This window comes from Melanostigma gelatinosum (assembly GCF_949748355.1).
Source record: "Melanostigma gelatinosum genome assembly, chromosome: 12".
Classification (NCBI taxonomy): Eukaryota; Metazoa; Chordata; class Actinopteri; order Perciformes; family Zoarcidae; genus Melanostigma; species Melanostigma gelatinosum.
This window is the reverse complement of record NC_136645.1, coordinates 7,760,343-7,781,725: the sequence shown is the minus strand read 5'-3', so window position 1 is coordinate 7,781,725 and position 21,383 is coordinate 7,760,343. Positions and strand designations below refer to the sequence as shown.

The 21,383-nt window shown below is 44.4% G+C and overlaps 2 protein-coding genes across 2 annotated transcripts; both read right to left on the bottom strand.

The window, feature by feature from the left end:
- Positions 1–930: 930 nt before the first annotated feature.
- ndnfl (neuron-derived neurotrophic factor, like) lies at positions 931–8,338 on the bottom strand (the record flags this gene model as incomplete). Its single annotated transcript, XM_079280300.1, has 4 exons — positions 8,315–8,338; positions 5,384–5,639; positions 3,830–3,954; positions 931–2,357 (listed from the first exon to the last, which is right to left on the bottom strand). Exons 2-4 carry the CDS (start codon positions 5,560–5,562, stop codon positions 931–933), a joined length of 1,731 nt encoding a protein of 576 aa, XP_079136426.1. The 5' UTR covers positions 5,563–5,639; positions 8,315–8,338.
- Positions 8,339–11,187: 2,849 nt separating this feature from the next.
- On the bottom strand, positions 11,188–20,358 carry sparcl2 (SPARC-like 2; the record flags this gene model as incomplete). Its single annotated transcript, XM_079280122.1, has 9 exons — positions 11,188–11,222; positions 14,395–14,489; positions 15,609–15,721; positions 17,930–18,084; positions 18,203–18,321; positions 18,543–18,654; positions 18,809–18,881; positions 19,642–19,694; positions 20,277–20,358. The coding sequence occupies 9 exons, from the start codon at positions 20,356–20,358 to the stop codon at positions 11,188–11,190; spliced, it is 837 nt and encodes a 278-aa protein (XP_079136248.1).
- Between the last annotated feature and the right edge of the window lie 1,025 nt (positions 20,359–21,383).

The window sequence follows — 21,383 nt, the reverse complement described above, 5'->3', positions numbered from 1 at the left end:
ATTTAAGTTACCCTGTGATATATTTTACAACCTGGGTCTTTCCAATGCAACCCTATAGTTTCCAAAACAAACACATTTAATCGATACAAAAAATCAATTTAATATCACATATTAATATGACACTGAGCTGCACAAGGCTTCATCTACTACAGTAAAAGTGAAAGCTATCTGAAAACAATTTGGTCGCAAAGGAAATCAAATTTGACAGTCCAGTCTCCACTCAGTCAAGAACGTACAGTAACCTAGTATTTATTGGTGCGTTTGAAGCAGCACAAGAATACATCAAAGACAATGAGGCAAGTCACTAAGTATTTTCTCACTGCTTCATGCGAAAGCAGAACACAAAGATACACACTGACTTTGAACTAAGCATCTGTAGATTGCGCCCATCTGTGTTTATAAGCCTGTACAATATGCAGCACTGGAGATATACACTGCAAAAGCCCCCCCCCCCCCCCCCCCCCACCCGCCCCGTTCTCAGATGTTATCCAATTATTGCCCCATCTGTTTCTGTTGCATATTTGGCACAGTCTCTGTTGTTGGTTTTGTACTGACTTTTTTTTTTTGTCATCACAAACCTCCTCTGTCCTTTGTACTCCGACACAAAAAAATAAGCACAACTGGCACATCATCATCATCATGATCAACAATGAAAAACAAAACGACAAAAAGCACAAGAGCTGTATTGTAAATGTTATGAACGTCTGCTGGTGTGCAAATCCTTCTCATATGCTTCCCATCCACTCGCGAGTGGAGTTTGAAGAAAAACCATTGCTCCTCCTGGGGGAATATGTCCTTGTTCTGGTAACAGACTCTCCACAACAGTCAAACGGCTTCGTTCGCATGGTCAGTCTTTTTCAGCATGTCCATGGCCGATGCATTTTCCCCTAAACTGGGACAGTCTAAAAACCTCCTGTGGGGGGCAGCAACTCAGCATTCCTTCCTGGTCTTCACCATCTTACTGGCGTACTTGATCGGGATCCCCCAGCGTCTCATTAGATAGACATCAAACACATAGGCCATCCCTGGCTCCAGGCCCCCGATCACAGCTGTAGTGACGGCCCGCCGAGGATTCAGCTCCTGGAAATACTTGCAGAGAACCCTCTCGGTGTCAGAGCGGGACTCTGGTCCCAGACAGGGCGCAGTCAGAGCCGACGCTCCCCCTGCCTCTGCTTCACGCTCCCCCAGCTTTCTGCGGTACACGCAGTACAGACTTCTTTCTTCTGTGCCCATCCACGCCAGGGTGACACTGTTGCAACCGCGCAACCGGTTGAAGGATTTGATCTGCAAGGTGGAGGGCAGAGATGGGACCCCTCTGCGGTGGTACGCTGAGGAGGTCTGCATTTTGACCGAGGCCATCAGACCTCCTGGTAGAGCCGGGTCTGTGGTCGCTCCTTCTCTCTCCAAGTGGATGAGATAGGACGGACTTCCCTGGAGCCAAATGTGCACTAAATCTCCCCCCACGGGCTGTGAGGTCAAAACCTGACCTTTACTGGACACGGTGGCCTTGACCTTTTCACCTCCGCCGCAGCTCTGCAAGGTGAGGAGGCCACTCTGTTGCGAGCCGCGAGGACGGAAACTGAAGAACTGCTCTGAGTTGGAGGCTCTGTCGCGGAAGGTCACCCACCTCAGCTCCCCTTCTCTCAGAGCGACGACAGCCGCCCGGGCCTCCTCGTGCGTTCGAGCAAGCGTCCCCTTGTAGGCCGCGCTGGTCCCGTTCAGCCTGTCGATCACAAAGACGTCAAAGTAATAGCGGGTGTCAGGCAGGAGCTCGGAGACGGTGCAGACGCTCTCTGTCCCCTGACACGCACACTGGAGATCAGCATATTCATCAGTGAGGGAGGAAGGTGGACCCTGGGCTTCAGGATAAGAGTCCCACTGCTGCCACCACCACTCTTTCAGAATCGGCCACACTGTCACTCTCCTCTTCTCCTTCTGTTCATCTTTCTGCTCTTTCTTTTTTCCCGTGCCCTCTTGTGCGGCACAAAGACTGGGGTAGTTTCGCTGAGAGTTGACAAGGACACAGTAGTCGTAGCTCTTCTGCGTCTGCGGGAGGCCGGTTACGGAGGCGCTGGGCGCCCAGCTGAGGGTGACGCTGGTCATGCCTACACCTAACGTGTGGACTCTGGGGTCAGCTGGGAGGAGAGGGAAGGCGCCTGAGGGCCCCAGGCCTTCATGGAGGTACACTGTAGCTCTGGTGTTCTGCTGTTTGGAGCGCAACCTCAGGATGTAGATGGAAGCCTGGGGAAAGGAAGGACCCCTGTAGGTGTTTACTGCATTGCCTGTGAAGCTGTGCATTTTCTCCTCAATCCCAGGAGCTCGCCACCACACCTCGGGCATACTCTTTTTGGTGCTCCCTGAGAGGAAAGAGAGATCAAATGAAAAGATGTTACTCCACATCTAAATGATCAATGTGTTGTTGCTAATCGCTACTTCGTTTGGATGTTTGAACTTCGCAATCGTAATTGAACAGACAAAGTACAGAAATTCTCTCTGCTTTGTTTCCTGGTGTGTGAACACGGTTATACTTGTGTACAAGCACACACTGTATTTCACCTTTAAAATGATTCTGGGGGTTGCGTAAGCTTTGCAAATTGCGAAAAACAAGAACAACAAACAAAGCACACCGAGCCTGACTGATATAAAGAATAAAGAAAACCCTAACACCTCATAAATGAACAAATACATAAATACAATGTCAAATGCCACTTCAAAAATGGTTGGCATTTTTTCCCATTCATACCTAAAGTCATTTTCCTTTTGAAGTACGCACTCTTGCACTCGAACGACGCAACCGTCAAATAAACCTGAAAAAACCCCGTCACCACTCGTCTCCACTGTTCAGCGCTTCTCGAGATGAGAAATTGCTTCTCAAATGAGACAAAATGTTACAGAATCAAAGTGAATAATTCAGGCTGGTGACGGGGACCCACGAACCCACTGTCTGAATGATTCATGTGTCATCTTATAACTTCATAACACCAAGTAGAGAAGCCTTTTTAGTTAACCAGGAAAAAGTGTTCATGGAACACTCTGAGGTATATTTTCTTTTCCAGAAATCTGCACCTATTTAGCTTAGAAATGTTTACTTTGAACACTTATTAGTTTTAAGCCTTTTTGTAATCCTCTTGCTCTGTAGAATGTTTTAATTTCCTGAGTTTATTTGATTCCTTTGGTTGGCTGGTTTGCGAAGCACAAAATATTCCCGACCAAGAGCTCAATTTCTTCTTCATTGTTTATTTAATGTTTTATGAGATTTTGAAATCCAAATCCAAAGCTTTATATAACATTTGTGTCCGTGTGACAATCAGATATGATCACACTCACTGTATCTGTCGTGGTTAGAGATAGCGGTTGGCCTTTTGAATAAATATATAGCATTTATGGTGCTTCGAACTTAAACAAACTGGTTGTGCTGACAAGAAGACAAGTAAAAAGTCTTATCTACCTGAGTAGTTGGGACAAAGACATTTGGAGACAATCGCAGGTTGAAAAATAAAGGCCTCAGCTGTTGTTTATTGGTCGATAAATGTTATTACAGCAGTGGTAAATTAAAGCTTTGACCTCCAGGCTGCAAACACGGGACAGATGCTAAACCGATATAAGACCTTTAATAGTTTGATCATCATATATCTACTGTGCTACAATTTCTTCCAAAAAGAAAACTCTCTTCTACAAACACAACGTAAAGTAAGATTCAAGTCTTTGCCCTCCACTGTCTCGTATGATAACATCTAATTGCTTGTCTTGGCTGAGCCAGATGCGGTGGTGATCTTCAGGCTAAAGCAGGTGTCTGGAGGTGCAGGTTGTGGTCTTACTGTTCACTCACACTGCAGGCTCTTGTGGGGTTTGTCCTTCAGGGTGCGGGATGCCAAGCTCCATTCGATGGGGAGCTCACAGGGGCTGACAGTCACCGACATGGCCGGGGCCTTCTTCTTCAGCGTGAAGTATAGCCTGTGGAGCAACACCAAAGATAACCGCAGAGTTTGATTCATCACAGGGAATGTCAAAAAGATAACATCCTGTTTCAATTCAGCTGCGAGGTGATGGATGAGAAGACAATATATCTTTCCACTGCATACTGTGCAACGTTCTGTCATTTTTGTTGGATGATTTTGCAGATACGGTGAGTTGATTAGCATTTTCCTTTTCCAAAAGCTTGAAAATTTCACCGCGGCAGCTGTTGCCAGTCGCCGTCTTTCCATTTGCCTACATGCTGATCACTCATTTGATAGCGGATCAGGAGAGGTGACCTGGGGATCAGACGATAAGGCCGCATTGACAGTTTCAGATGGATATCTGCTGTTTGCTGTAACTATCTGGGATCGTGCTTTGCATCGAAACTATTGTGTCCCTTGTTGTGATCAGATGTTATTGAGCGTTTGGATTACAGATTTGCATTTTAGATGGCAGTTAAAGGACATTTAACAGTCCTGCTGTGGTGGTCGGGTCTTATTTTGATTCGAATAATCACCGTTTGTTCACTCACGAGTCAGTGTTGAACTGCTCTCCTCCACAAAGGACGCCTGAATAGGAAGTCTGTCTCTTTTGAACTCACAGTTATCTAACATGTCATTTCTTCACAGCCAGTTACCTCTCATGGAATGAATGAGCAACTGCCCGGTTCTTTGTTTGTAAACATTAGTTGTCCGTCCTTACAAACATCATTATTTCTGATTCTGTGCAGATGGTGGTCGGTTTCCAAACAGATGTGCGACGCCGTCATTCTCAAGGGCGCTCTGCGGCTTATTTAATGGAGTGATTACTTTCGGTATCAGTGTTTTCTCTCCATTATTTGCCGTGTGGCTCTGCATCACTGCACCGACAGACTGCAGCACAAGGGGAGATGCACTTCGCAATTTTTCAGCTCCCAGTTTCAGAAAGCAGGCGCTGGCACTGTTGTGTAGGGTTCAGGCCAAATGGGCTCCACTTCCTCTCCCTCCCGCTACAGTGGTGCTGGAATCAGCCACCGCCTCCATTAAGGTGGTTGGTGGATGGCTGGTGACTTGTTATTGAAGTGGAAACAAGGGCACATGTGATGAGCAGGCCTCAAGATTTATTCATAAGCTCTTAACGAGGGAAAATCTTCACTTTTTATAACTGTTTAGTGCGGCCTTGAGGTTCAAAAACATCTTTGCTGTCAGTCACAGCCAGTGGTGGACAGTACATCAGTCTTTCAGAGGGAAAATGTTCTATGTTTTACTTTTCATTTGATAACTTACTTTACTTAGATTCTGATTAATAATACAAAATATAATCAACAAGTAAACTATGATGTATTAGGATAAGATAAGATACAAATGCATCAACATTGACAGTTATCTGAACAGACTAGATCCAACGAGACCGCCTGCGTACTGCCTCTGTCCCTCTCTTAACCTACCTGCGAGTGCGTCCTTTGGGGAGAGTAACAGAGGTGATCTTCCCCTCTGGGAACCACGCCGTCGGGCGAAGTGGCACCTCGTTCTCAGGTGCCAGGGCGGAGTGCACCTGGGGCCACGGAGAGCCACAAAACAGAGCCAAAGCTGCACCGAGACACCAGGACAGGGACATGAGCGCCATCGCTGCTTCTTGCTGTCTTGTTTCTTTCGCTCTTTGGCTTTCCTCAGTCAGCACGTCTTTGATATCTCTCCCGGGCTCTGAGAACACATGGTGGAAAGGTCAAGGACATCAATCGGAGCCCATCAGCAACACACACACACACACACACACACACACACACACACACACACACACACACACACACACACACACACACACACACACAGTAAAGCACTCAAACACACTCAGTTAAATTTCTACTGTACTATTCATACACTAAAGAGCTGTAGCGGCTGCTGATGATTCATTGATATGAAGAAACATCCTCTCCGATTCAGACAGAATTATTCATGCAGAGGAATAGAAATTGCAATGCTATATTACTCTGGGATGTGTGTGTGTGTGTGTGTATAGCACAGCGTGAAACTCGCTGTAAAAAGAATACTTTTCAAAGTGCAAAAGTGGGTTTCTAATCACAGTCGTTGCCTTTACATCGACATTTCTATTTTTAGTCGGTGTTCAAATGAATCTGTTCTCCAAATATCTTTCATCGTGGGTCTCAGCAGCCATTTTATCAGGAGAAAAGTGACGCCATGCTGATGTGGAGCGAGGTGCACAAACAACACCTGGAGGTGCTCAGATGCAGTCAGATTCAATCAGCAAGAAACGCCGAACAAGAGCGAGTATGGTTCTGTGTCTGTGTCTTCTCTAGCTTGTATGCTATTTATTTCACACCCTTTTACTGTTTTTCTTTCTCCTGTTTTTTTTTCATGTGTATATTTATATACGTGTGCGTGTGATTGTGTGTGTGGCTGGGATTTAGTGATAGTGGATAGGATGATTACAGGTCTCACTGTTCCTCTTTCAACCCCCAGAGAAAAGACATTTGTTCAAAGTCACAGAGTCTTCACAAACACACTCCCCGCCTTCCTCTAACAAGGTGTATTATGTCAGTGCTGTGCCCTATAGATCAGATGACAATCACAGTGGAACCATGTATGGAGGCGGCTAGACTGCACATCCGAGTCTTTCGGGCCCCGGGACGCGCAGAGATCCAAACTCACAAACCGTCGCACAGCTACAAAGTCGCAGAGAGGCGCCTGCTCATTATCCTTGCAAAGAAAGAGTGGGGAGGGAGTGAACGACCCATAAAGCTTTAACTGAGAGACATGCAGCGGGAGAGAGGCAGATTGAAATGGGAGGGGAGGGAGGAAGGGGAGGCTGAGGAAGAGAAGGCTGTGGAAATGGAGAGCATGAAGAGGAGGATGTTGGATCAGTAATTAGAGGGAATGAGACAGAGGAAGGAAAAGAGGAGAAAGTGCAACTGGAAAAGAGAAGATTGGAATCAGAGGGGGAGAAAAAAACAACAACCCACGCAACAAGGTCCCAATGAATTTGTGACGGTGTTTTAGCCAGACACATGAAGCTGATTGGTGTTTACTTTAGCCCCCATGTCGAATGTGTCTAATGCGTCACATGTTACCAGACGGCTGCACACCCTCACACTCCCCCTCGTTCAGTCTTGATAAAAATGAAGAAAAAAAGCTTGGCGGGCTTGTTTCTTCAAAACGCACCCGCTGATGAAATATGCATACGGCTCCTCAGCAAATTATGGCCAATTGAATTTTCATAAGGCAAAAAAGGCTGGGTCTGACAGAGAGAGGGAGCTCAGTGAACTTAACCACCGCCCTCTATAAATAAATACACACTCCCCTTTAAACACAGGAGCTCATGACTTTGATGGTCCCTCTCACTCTCTGTTCTTTTTTTCCCCCTTCTTTTTGACGAGTTTCCCTCTTTCCAATATGTGTATCCCAGACTGCCGACCTACTGCAAAAATACTGTTTGGGTTTTAATGAAAGATATTTCATCGCTGCTCTGTTTGTCTTTTTTCTTTATCTCCCTCTCTGCCCTTCTTTGACTGCCTGCTCTTCACTTCGTTTGGCCCCCTCATTTAGAAGTTGATGCAGGCTCAGTTTCAGAGGTGCAGGTTGAGTGCTGTGTGCTATCTGTCTGCACATTGTATCCACTATCTTCTATCTCCCTGTGCTCTGGCAGGACCATCTGCCTTCTGTTATCTGTGGGCAGGGACAGATTAAATGGCATGGGGTGGTCCCTGCAGGATCCGTTGTCCACCCCCCCCCCCCCCCCCCCCCCCCCCCCCAAACTACTACGAGCAAAGAACCGGCCTGCGGTTCATGGTGGGGGTTGACGAGATGATGGCGGGGAAAAATGCAATGACCATGGAACTTGATAGGATTTTACGGCTGATTTTCTACCGCGCTGCATCTACATTTGAATATTTTAACCCTTCTCCTGTCTTCTTTACTTTCATTGTCCCTTTGTGCCTGCATCTCTCACACTTTGGTACAGTATCGTGCCCTTTCTCGATGCTTACTTTATGACTGCTCTTTCTCTGCGATCACTGACCCACTCCACAGTCATACTTTTCCTTTCAAATGACAAGAGAATCGTTGGTCGTCGAGAGAGAAAAGACAGACACAGTGAGCAATAAAATACACATAACAGATGAGCACGGCCTTTAAAACATGCTGTCAAGATGAAAACGATCCTGCAACAAATGAAAAGTGCCCCGCATCTGTCTCAGCTTTTTTTTAAACCCTCCATAGCCACACACACACACACACTCACACACACACTCACACACAAAGAACTGATCCAAAGAACAAGTTGCTGACTTAAATATTGAAAGATGAGACGCTGACACACACACACACTCGTGCTCTGCGAGGACAACAACATGCATCCTTACCTTCTCTCAGTGCACGCTCTCCCTCTCCTGCGCAGGAAGTGAAGGATGGGATCAAATGAGAGAGGGAGCGAGGAGGAGGAGGAGGAGGAAGAGAAGGGGATGAGAGCCGGTCGCGAAGAGAGGAGGAGCGACAGCAGGTTGCTGTTGGGTGTTCTTCTGACTCCGTCTCCCATGGGGTGCTGCTCACTCCCTACCTCAGGAGGTGTCTCCTCAGGGCTCAGGTGTCCCTTCGGGGCTGTCTCAGCTCTGTTGCGGTGCAAGGCTCCCCAGACACTCCCCTCACTCTCTGTCTGGTCCTTCACACGTGGAGGCTTGTCCTGACACTGTGTGAATGTCATCCGGTCACTGGAGCCCGTGTCCCTCTCTTCTCTTCTCTTCTCGTTTTCCTTCCGTCACTGTTTTTTCCGCCTCCTTTTCTTTTCACTTGTTCTCTCTGTTTACCTCCTCTGGTGGTTTAACAGAGCTCACTTGCAATTCAAATGGGCTCATGTGTGAGTGTGTGTGTGTTTGTGTATCTGTGTGTGCAATCTGAGAGCGAGTGGGTGAGTGTGAGGGGGCTGGCGGTGAGGTCGCTGAATGGGGGTGGTGATGAGGAGAGAGAGAGAAAGGGAGAGGGAGAGAGTGATGAGAGAGCGAGAGAGAGAGGGAGGTAGAGAGAGAGAGTTGTCAAGAGCAGTACAGGGAAAGGGGAGGTGATGTAAAAGTTAAATAGCCTCCATTAACCATTCTCTGGCTGATAACTTCTGCAGGAGAGGGCTTCAGACAGCGTGTTGGAGGTTACACTGTCCTTGTGCCCTTATCGATTGTTCAATCGGGTGCTTAGACTGCCTGTTTATGTGGAAGGACAGCCTATCAGAGGCTTTATGGATTTATGCAAATGTGTATTGTGCTTGAATTAAAAACTACACAAAGTCAAATAAAAAGAGTAAAATTGAACTTTCTACATGTTTCAAACAGTGCTGCGGTACCATAAAACATATTTTAGCCTTCATCTTTTTCCATTGAATGAATACATTTGAAAATAATTTTTTCAAAAGAAAGAGGAAATAAAAAAAATTAAAAGAGGATGCACAATCATCATTACATAGTTGTATACTCATGATTTGATGACTTATCTCATATCATTTTGTATAGTGCATCATGTCAGAGCTCAAATATAAATGTAGCTACAAGTTTGAGCCACATTAAAAATGTATGCTATTTGTCAAATGTGAGTAACATCTCTTTGGGATTTCAGTGGATTTTAGGGTGCATGTAGTTTTGAATAAATTGAGGGATCAGGTCTTCAAGTTTCCAAAAATGAAAGTACAGTGCAGCAAAATGCTATACTTGCATATCACCAAACATAATTTGACAAAAAGCTAAAGACTAAACTAGAATACATAATCCTCATTTACTATTCATGTTTACCTGCTTGCATACAATGTTAACTACATCCTATGCATACTTAAACTAAGTTTAAATCGTTAAATTCTTCTGCAAAATTCTACAAAAGGATCAATACTGTACATCTCTCACATCTGTACTGTGAAGCTGGAGCCAGATAATGCTATTGCTTAGCTTAGCATGAAGACCAGAAACAGGCATAAACAGTTAGCCTGTCTGTCTTAAGGTAACAAAATCCACCACTAATTACCACATAATCTGTTGTTTGTTTAATCAGTACAAAACCAAAGTAGAGTCAAAATATCTGGGGGTTATGCGCGAGACAACAGTGCCATGCTAGTTGTTTCTGTACATAGGAGAAGTTTACCGTCAGGGCTTTTTGTCAGAAAGAGTTTATTTTGACCGAAACATGATGCTTTACCTAATGATAGATTTAATGCCTAAACCTACAGCGATTTCTGCTCCCATGTGCGTTGTTTCCCCCTGTTTCTAGTCTTTGAGCTGGTTAGCGAATAGCTTAGCTAATAGCTTATTTACTGTACAGACATCCCTTTAAACAATACATCTCCTCACTTTCTCTCTCTCTCTGCATATTTTATTGTATCTAAGCTTTTGCAGTCTTGATTTCAGTCTGGCATACTAGCATTTGCTAGATTGTATTTTCTGCCTGAGGCTTGGTTTCAGAGTGCATCCTAATGACTGTAGAGTTGAAATAAAAAAAATCTGTGCATCTGCATGTTGTAGTGAGGGCACAATGTATTGAACTGGACAAAGGCTATAAAGTCCGTATATGCACATCCATATCGAAGGCTTGAGGTCCTCCACCTTTAGGCCGAGTGTAGACCTCAGAGGATTGGGAGCATTCATATCAGTAGCTCTCCAACCCCAGCAGCCCTCTCATCTCCACACAATGGCGGGCCTCATGTACGGCTCTCTCTCTCTCCTGAGCTCTTTAATCAATATCATTAGGAAAATAGAAAGAGGCTTGCCACATTGTGTGCTAACCCCCCCCCCCCCTCTCCCATTCTGGGATGGGGCCTTTTCTCACTCATTCAGCAGGTACTTCAGTGTAGGGCTATTGAGGTCACTCTGAATGGGACCCACTCCACCCTGAGGGAATATTGTCTGACCGGAGGTTAACATCGGATAGACCCCCTCGCTCCCTTCCTCTCTTTCTCTGTCCTCAACATTACTTCAAAGAAGAATAAAAAAAATATGGCACATGAGCGCTATTAATAACTCTATCACAACTGGGATATATTTTTTGAATGAGGACCCTTTGCTGGACTCTCTTTCAAAGCCACCAGTCTGTATCCCTCTCCGTTCGCTGGCCCACTTTGCAGTCCCTAAGAAGTTCCGAAAGTCTTTTGAAGATTGGATGGCGATTAACCTTCGAGAGATTACTGCACACGTACAACTTTGTGTATGAGCTGCGTTCCAACAACTTTTATCCAGTTTTTCCTTGTGATTTGAGAAACACGTTGTAGTCAGACTTCGGACATCTGTCGGACATCTGTCAGACCTGGAACGGATGCACAAGCTTGAGTGACACACACTCACACGCTCTCACACGCTTCCTCTTTCCCTCTGTTTCACCGCCATCGTGACTGGCCTGAATATTTCTTTTGATCCGCACAGCTCCTCTCCTCTTGTGTTGCCGTTTAAATAATTGATCGACATACAGTCGCCGGACAAACTCCATACGCAGATAGAGAGAGCGACAGAAAGTGAGAGGTCAAATTTCATTTGGCATAATTGCATGAAAAGAAACTGCAAAACTGGCCTTTTCATCTATTATGGATGTCTGCTTACAAGCCATGCATAATGCAAGCGGGGCCGTCTTTATGACAACCATGTATTGAATATCATGTTCTTGGGGTCGGGGGGGTCTCGGGCTGCGTGCTTTCACTGCCACAGTTAGTTGGCTTTAGCACTGAGTAATAGCTTACATGGACAGTGGTGTACGAGCAAAGAGAGAAAGGGTGACTGACAGTGAGAGGAAGCGATAATGAGAAATTGACAGAGTGAGATGAGATGAAATGGGGGGACATGAGGGAGGGTGTGCTGGCTGACAACGGGTTAACAGGAATCCTTATTTTTAACAACATGTCATCACCAGTCGCCCATCTGCTCCTGTGCTGTCAGAGTCCCTTGGGCAGGGGAGAGAGAGAGAGAGAGAGAGAGAGAGAGAGAGAGAGAGAGAGAGAGAGAGCGAGAGAGAGAGAGAGAGAGAGAGAGAGAATGATGCAAGCCAGCCATCACAGATCAGATCTCTGATCAGCACCAAAAGGAGGAGGAGGGGAGAGAACAAGGTTAGAGAGGTGGGTGGCACACAGATATGTCTCTGCTCTAATATCCAAATGGGGTGTGACATGTGAGGAGGTGAACGGTGTGTGTGCGTGTGTGTGTGACAGGAAGGCACGGTAGGATTAGATGGATCAATCTACAACTGCCCTCTCTGTGTTTGGATGGGGGGATGGAAGGAGGTGGAGATGGTGGTCCAGAGGTAATGAGAGGGAATCTATTAGCACATGGAGGGGGGTATGAAGACACACAAAGAAAGGAGGAGGAGGTGTGTGTAGGCTGTGCTGGACCTCCAGGGGTGGCCCCAACAGCTCGCTTTATTTATTTTTTGGGATAAAGGAAGTAGTTCCTTGGGGAAGAAAGGAGCGATTGAGGAGAGATGTTAGCTGTTGGAGGTAGCGGGGGCACAGACGTTGTATTTTTACGCAGTGGAGGGACAGCACCAACAGCTTGCCGTTCCGCAGGTCACTCATCATTAGCAAATAAAGGTCCACGTCAGTTAATCTCTCTGCTTTCGCTCTTTCTTCTCGCCTTGTTTTTCACCCAGTGTAGACTTGTTTTCCCTCCCTATGCCAAGACCAACTGCAGCCCTCCAGTGGTGCACTCCACGTCATCAAACGTTTTTGAGTGAAAATGTGATGGAATGAAAACATCTTGTTTTGATATTCATGATGATGCACTTTCTTTCTGCACGACATCCTCGTTTGCCTCGCGTCTGCACTTGATCTGCATCTCACATCGAGCACTAAAATCTCGCCCCCCCCCCCTTTTCTTCATCTTCTTTTCCAATGTCTTTCTCTCTCACTCCCCGTCATCCTTCAGGCATGGTAAATGTGAAGGCTAATTAGTCCAGAGAAACCAGTCACACCAAAGAAACCACCGCAGGCCACAGGAGCACATCCCCCCCCCCCCCTATTGATCTTGTAGCGCCAACACAAGTAAAACACACATTCCCACACGAACCAGAGGAAAACAAACAAGATGCAACAAGAGTTTTTAGAGCAGCATGTATTATAGATGGTAGGTATGAACAGAAAGTCAGTCAATCATGCAATTCTGTTTTTTTTTTTACCTTGACAGAGGTCAAGTGTTTATTCCGCATCCTGCTCAGTGATGCTATTTACAGAGTTGACTGTAAAGGAAATGTTTTGCAGCATCAAAACCTTTTTCCTCGCAGTTCCTCTTCTCCTCAGTTCCTCCCGCTTTCTCAGCCGTCCCTTCCCCCCTCTCACTCTCCGTTCTCAGTCTTTCCCTCATTTCTGATCCATTTTTTATGCATTACTCCATTACTCTCAACTCCCATTTACAATGCATTACCTCCTCCCATCTTTCACAAACACACTTTATACTTCTCTCTCCTTCCTTCAGTCACTTTGCTTCCCTCCTTCCCTCCCTCTCTCTCCTCCAGTGCATTATGACACTTTCCTCTACTTCTCCCCTTCACCCCCTCCCTTTGTCTCTTCTCTGGTCACGTCATCCCATACGAAGCGATTCTTTTCCCCTTTATCTTCATTTCCCATCTTGTCATTCAGTGAACATCACGCTGTCATCCCCCCTTCTAATTGGTTATTCAAAGCATGCCATGCAATTACTCAATATTGCCAATCGTCTCTGCTCTTTTACAATACAAATATACAAATGTCAGCTCATGTAATTAACAAGACTGGCGGTCAGTTCGTCCAGACATTTATTTACACACACGAATGCACACACAACCAGCAGACGTTCAAATTTGATGAGGTTATAAATCACCGTGTTACGAGCCGCAACACTGGCGTGAAACAGACGCGAGAGCAGTGTGTCGAGATGCCATCCAGTAGCTTTTAAATCAGGTAACTGTAACGATGTTGTCTCCAGCAAGTTCTTAACAGTTTAAAAGACATGCAGGAAGGAGTTCATGGCCGTTTTTCATGTCAAAGGTAGAGTTCCCTTTGATTGTGGGACACAGCTTGCGGGAGCCCATTCTCATTGCTGTTAATACAACAAACAAAAGAACATATCATTTCGGTTTGGTAGAGACAAACTAAAAATGCTGTTGACAATTGGCTTATGTGCTTATAATAACAATAATCTGCATCTCGGAAATCCTAAAAAATGTATGGATGTGCAACACTAAATTGCTGGCTTAATGAATGAGTGTAATCAACATACAGGAAATGATTTTTCTGAGCAGATGGTTCATGACTTCGACCTAAAGAGTAAAACTTGAAGCAAAAATGTATGGAAGAACATGCACCATAAAGTATCCCGTCTTACAGCATGAAACGCAGTAGACTACTTTTAATCGGTAAAATATATGCAGTAAAAACTTTAAGTAAGCTATAACCTTCATCTACTTCATCTGTCACCATGAGGAATTAGAATAACATTGGGCAAAAGTTTTGACTCACACATAAATCGGTAGAACCAGGCCTCGGAGAGATCCACCAGACAGGTTGTCCACTCTCGCAGGGTCACCTTCCTGTTCCTGTTACGGTCACATGACCTGCAAACACAACACAGTACAACACGTGGTGACCTCATGACGTGGCATTCATTCACGCTCTCATTGACCCATGTACGTGCTACGTGCTTACACAACATGACAGATGTAGATGGAGATGGTATAAAGTGTATGGACACAACTGCATTGGGGCTCTTCAACAGCCGTTGTCTTTCAGTTCACCCTGCAGTGTTATCTCTGAAGGGTACTCCTTCAATTTGTGTTAATTCATGGGCAGCCGGAGACATAATAAACATAAGGTAATAAACATTATCATTGCTGGGAATGGCTTGACATTGACACAGCCAGCCCTACTCCCACAAAACCTGTCACTGCAGACTGGCAGGGGAAAAGGGGGGGTTGGGCGAGCGGATGGTAGAGAAGGGGGAGAGATGGAAGCATGAAAGAATGAGTGAAAATGAAGAAAGGATTGACAGAGAAGGAAGCAGAGGATAAGTGTATTTGAAGATGAAAGTAGGAAGCACTGAAGGGGGAAAGAAGTGCTCCAACATGGAGGAGGAGTAAGATGATGGAGAGATGGTGTGGTCGTGAGATCGGAGGGGAGGAGGACACAGGAAGCGGGTGTTGGCATGGAGGATGAATGGATAGATAGATGGCGTGCAGGGAGAACAGCATGGTGGGAGGTGCAACTTGGTCACAGAGCGGGGGCGAAATGCATCACCGTGTGACAATTTTAACCCTCGGTGTTTCAGTAATTAGCAGGAAAGTAACATATTGCAAGAGACAGAAGGTTCACATTATGAACATTTGTGTGACATGAGGGGATGGTGACATGAACACGGGGAGCAACACTGCCCTAACGTTATTGACTACTCAGTCACCTTATGGTGTAGGATTATCATTTCACCTACTTATCAAATAGGCCATGTAATCATTGTTTTTTTTCATCTCCCATGCTATGGGCTTCCTGAAAATACATGCAACACTAAAAATGTATCATTAGTAGATATATGTGAATGCTATAGTGCTTCTGACATTTCAGAAAAAAACATGCCGATATTCAATTAGTTCAAAGGTTAGCCAACTAAGTCAATCATCTTATAATTTGCACTTGTTAAAGCTAAATTCTCAGAGGCGTTCGCTGCTGGAGGAGGGACTGACTGAAAGAATGGTGAAGCACAATGCTCCAGTGGCATCCTCTTGTAACGCAGCTTCGTCAGGTCCCTGCGGCTCAACTTCCCATCGTTGTTCTTATCCAGTACGGTAAATGTTTGCTGAAGAAAGAGAGTGAGAGAGATAAAAAGTAATGGTGGAAATAAGTCTGCTTATTAGAATTCATACGGCAATAGATGAAATAAATACGCTTTGCCAGCTATTGGATGGGTTGCCATGAAAGTTGACATTCAAGGTCTTGATGAATGTAAATTATTTTTGTGATCCCATGACGTTTCATGCAATGCCACCATCAGGTCAAAATGAAACGACCAAATACCTGCAAAGTTCATGACATTCCCATTAGCGTTGTAGCCCACTTTGCATTTACAGGTAATAAGCAAGCCGACACGCTAAACTACGAAACATACCTGCTAAACAGCAGCATGTTAGCATTGTCATTGTGTGCGTGTTCGAATGCATTTACATTGAGAACTAATTTCTGTCCATGCCAGAGTGAATGAATAACATCTTAAAATGAGCCACAATGCACATCATTTGAAGGACCACAAACATTTTTTTATTTCAAAAAGTATGTAATTTCATCAAAAATAATGCAAACATTTTCTTTTAATTCATTGGAGGCCAGGAGGTCAAGGTGGTTGGACGTGAGAATGTTAAGTTATCCCTTCATGCGTCATCTTATTGAATAATTCAGTGACGATTGACCAAATCCTATTTATAAATGGTGTTCATGAAAGCCCCTGTCTCATTCTGTTGACGACCACACCACAAGCAACACAAGAACTCGCCACTTCCAGTTGGTTGTTAGCATTGATTTCTTGCTGGACAACGATGACAGTGTGGAGTAAAACAACTGTATGTTCAGTGTCTGGTTACACTGGGAGTGAAAGTGGTCTCATATTCTTCATCTGGCTATGGTTTCTTTTGTATTACATGTTGTAATGGATTTCCTTTGCATCATCATAAATCATATTTAGTTTGCTAAATATCTTCTCCCCTTCGGTGCATGTTTAGTGTTTGTGAGTCTGATGCTTGGGCTCACTTTAAACGGGACATATTATGCTCTCAAGTTACTGTTACAACATGTTTACATGCTCAAAAACACCTTGTTTTTCCGATCCCGGCTGTCCTGCTGCACCTCTTCTTACCCTGAAACGGTCTGTCCGAGCACCTGTTTCTCTCTCCAGAAAGGCTTAGTCTGCCCTGATTGGTCAGCGAGCCCACTCTGTTGTGATTGGTCAACCACGTAACGCAAAGACATTCACAATGTCTTGAGATTTTGGTGACCAAATTGGAAGGGGATCTGTTCAATGCTCTTGGAGGAGTTTCCAAAAGTTCCATACCTTAAATCTACAATCAAATGTTTCAATGACTCTCCATACAGGCGATACCGGCCTCTCGCCTACCGTAACTTTGTCAGCGGTTACTTTTTAGGACGGCACATGAGGGTCGCCGTCCCGTCGTGTGTTGTATTTCGGAAACGTAGGGAGTTTCGTGATCCGGCTGGTCAGAATGTTGGCTTCAGGCTGCTCCTTGACTGAAGCGGGACACATGGCGGACAATCACTTCCTCCTTTGAGGGTCTCTCACACTGGGACGACAGGTCCTTGGGGATGGGGATTGTCTGCAACTCCACAACAAATGGAGTTGGGTCCTCAAACACCTCCTCAAACACGAGCCTCATCAATGCTAAATTGTAAATGCTACGTAAAAACATAGCATTTAAATAGTGTTTTTTTGGTTTCAAACCAAGTACGCTTGGTGATGTTGATCTTTGTTGTTGGTCTTTTCGCTATAATTTTCTTTGATATGTAAAAATTCATATTATTTACACTTCGATGGCGATCGCCGAAGAAAATAGACCAGAAATGCATTATAAATTAAGCTTAGCCACTTGTCCTTCAGGTCATCTTTCTTTGGTGGTCCATACAAAGAACATTTCCTTTCGCAGAGCTGAACACAGCGTCTTCTGGACACGACGGCTGCAAACCAAACTCTTCGGACTGAGCTCCAGCTCCCGTCGCTCTGGCTTGGTTAGAGGTACTGCCAAACTAGCCGGTCGGAGGTATTATGCAAATGTGTAACATAGTGACTCACTACGTTACGGAAGTGAAGACAAAATTAATTTGAGCCGTTTCAGGTGGCTCAGGAGCAGTGTTTCTGAGGGGGAGAGTAACCCCCTTTTGGGCGTGGACTTCAGTTTTACAACTCTACGGACCTTCTACATGTACAATAAAATATATAACACACTAAAGTAAAGGGAAAAAGACAAAAAGCATTGAGCTTTAAGTGTGAAGTTTCAGCTACCTGTGCTAGTTGTGTCCTCTGGGCGTGGCTGAGGCAGCTCTGGGGCGGAGCAGCAGGTGTGTAGGACTCCCCCATACGACTCAGGAGCAGAAACCAGTCCAGGAGGCGATATGGAAACTGGTTTAACTCCTCCTCAGTGCATCTAGCCTTTGGGACTGATCAAGAAAGATAAGAGAGCTGCTTTGGCAGGCTGCAGTACACAGTGGAAATGGTGTGTAATATCTAATATGTGTGTGTGTGTGTGTGTGTGTGTGTGTGTGTGTGTGTGTTTACCCAGACAGGTTCCTGTGTGAGCCAGTCCGGTGCGGCGTCTCTTTCTGCAGGCTTCTTTATGCAGCAAACACTCATTTCCATAGGTTTTTCCCAGAACACTGCACACTGGTGCCCTCTGCCTGATCACATGAGCCAGTGCTTACATACAAAACTGTATTGTGAGGTGCACAGCTGGATTAAATAAACCGCTCTACTTCATGATTTCATCCCAAAATCAACGTATTTTTGTTTCATATAAGTTTCACTAACAAATCCAAATTCGGTGAATAAGCAACTTACAAATGAAGGATACATTTGAGTAAATTTGCTGGTCAATTAAAGAAAATTGTGCTGTGTTTACCGTGGACAGGACTGAGGACAAACACACTTGGGGACGAGGACTCCATTTTCCTGAACTACCTGGCACCAAGATCCCACTGGACTGTGGCATTTCAGCAGCTCACAAAGCTTTTCTGAAATTATATAAAATATCTGCTGCAGCCGCATGACGATGATCTTTTGGATGTTGGAAAAATAACAAATACCCAAAAACAGAACTTACCGTGTCTATAAGAGATGCAGGCAGAAAATGGCATTCCTCCACTGTATTGTACATTAAAGTCTCACCTGGCTCTACTCTGCCAATATATGGTCTCAGGCTTTCCTCAGCTTGTCTCTGTCTGCGCTGAGCTCTGCCTCCCTGAGACACACACACACATACACACACACACACACACACGCACAGGTTTCCTATCATGTTCTAGGTACAGCTGAAGGAATCAAGGTTTTACTTTCATGTCATTCCACAGGCATGCACTAAACTCAAGTATAAACTTATCATTAACAAGTAAAACTTGTCTTAAACTTTGGATCAAGAGCCAACATGATGTGTCCTCACGACATGCCAATAATATATGTTTTCATCGGTGTGATGCATCACAGGTGAAGAGGCTTATTATCAAATCTAAGTCATAAAAAAATGTGTACTGTAAATGATTAAAAAAAACAAACATCAAATGAAACCACAATAAAATGGTATGCTTTCTATATCATATCCATCTTCCTTCATACGCCCCAAATCAAAACTTTTTTCCAAAAACTTTGTAGTCGGCGCCAGGACCACATCTGCCCCCAATGTCCTACCAGATGAGATGGGAAACAGGTGCAATGCTGACCCAAAATACTGGAGCCACGCTTCAATAGGTCATGAGATGCTATTTAATAAACACCCATCACAAAACATTCCTGAAGACTGGACGAACAAACAGCCAAAAATATCCATGTGATCTGCTGATGAAACTATCGCAGGTCATCATGTTTATTCAGCTTTGTGTCAGTAAGTTCGACTTACCATGGTTGCACAAGAGTGAAGACTCAGGAGAAGAAACAAGGCACAGGTCAACAGGTTCATGGCTGAAACATCCAGTGAGCTACCGGAGGAAAATATGAGCTGAACTCACACTGATCACGCAGACATAGCTGTGGTTGATATCTCTGTAGAACACATACAAGACTGAAAGAGACAAATTATACACATTGGTATCTATTTCCAGCAGCATCCCCCATCTACCTTTACACTTCGTGATATCAATTACATCTGAGTTAATAATGCTCCATTATTAGATGCATTTCTTCCCGTCTTTCTTTTGTGGTGTCATTTACAGGCTTTTACTCCATTTCCAGTCATTCAGATAATGCAGCGGGAAGCAATGCAGCTCATTGAGTCTCACGAAAACAATCATTTTCCATCACAGAGGAAACAGAGGGTAGAGTTACACTGAGAGGACAATTCAGTCGAGGAAGTTATTATAGTCGAACAAGTCATTCGATATCCCCTGGCTGCTTGAAAAAACAACATCTTACCTGGGCCTCTGTCACGCCTTTCTTCTCGTGTTATTCCCTTGTTGGTGTTCTCCTTCTTTTCCTTGTTGCCAGATATCTTTGACTCCGTCTCACCGGCTCCTGTGAGGGTGTATTCCTTTTGTACAGCCCTCTTCAGCAGTCTTTTCTTTTCATTTGTTCCATCTATTTTTACATTCTTGCCATATCTAACCCCTCCCCTCTGCTTCCCCCCCCCCCCCCTCGTCTGTCTGACTTTCATCCTTTCGCATTGGCTCCTTGTTGATTGCGGCTGAGTGAGTGCACAGGTATCTGAACTCAGCGTTACTTGAAGACATTGTGCAGTTGGATGTTGCTGAGGTATGGGAAAAGTACAAAGAGCTGTGCTTGCTGAAAGAGGGAGGGGGGGGGGGGGGGGTTTGGGAAAGTGGGTTGGTTTTCATTGAAGTTGGCATTACAGAAATATTTACTAGCCAGAGGGAACATATGGTCACACACACTTCTTCTCTTTGCTCTGTCTGTCTCACATTCAAACCCTCTTCATATTTCAGACACATGCAAACACACGCAAAGGGAAAAGGATATAAGGAACGACACATCTGAAAATATGAACTTTCAAAGGCAATAATATGGAAAAGGCTGCACTCTAGTGGTTATGTTGATCAATGACATTTCCCCCGTATGACTGGTCCAACTTCTGTGAGCCTACAGGTAAAATCACAACATGAATTTTGTCAGAATCATCTGTCAGTTGTTGTTGTTGTTGTTGTTTTCCTCCTTGAAGGAAGGCCATCGTTTAAAGTAGTTTTTTTGAACTCTTAGAGTATTAAATTAAACCAAGTTTTAGACATTTTCCCTGCGTAAGATCCTCTCATAGTACGGAAGGAACATTAAATATCAAATTGAGGAGAAAACATGAAAGATATAACATGAATTAGTAAAACATAAAAAGGTAATACAAGTAATATAGGCTATCCTTGATAACAAACATCTGCTATTAGGCGAACATATTGTAATCAGAAAATATGAAGACCTCAGAGAATGATACTAAGAATAATACATTGCACAACCACTGTTGCTGCTACAACCAGAGGTGAAATAAGTAATGCAATACTTTATGTAAGTAAGAGTAGCAATACCACAATGTAGAAATACAGTATTTCGAATTTATACTGAATTAAATTTATTTTATGTATGGTATGTATATTGTATGATAATTATGCCATAATGTGTACTTATTGTTGCAGATGGTAAAAGAGGGGTTGATTTGAATCACTGTAGTTACTGCTGGGAAGTGTGTGAATCAGAATTCAGATTAATAATACAAATTATAATCAACGGATACATTCTGATATATATAAAA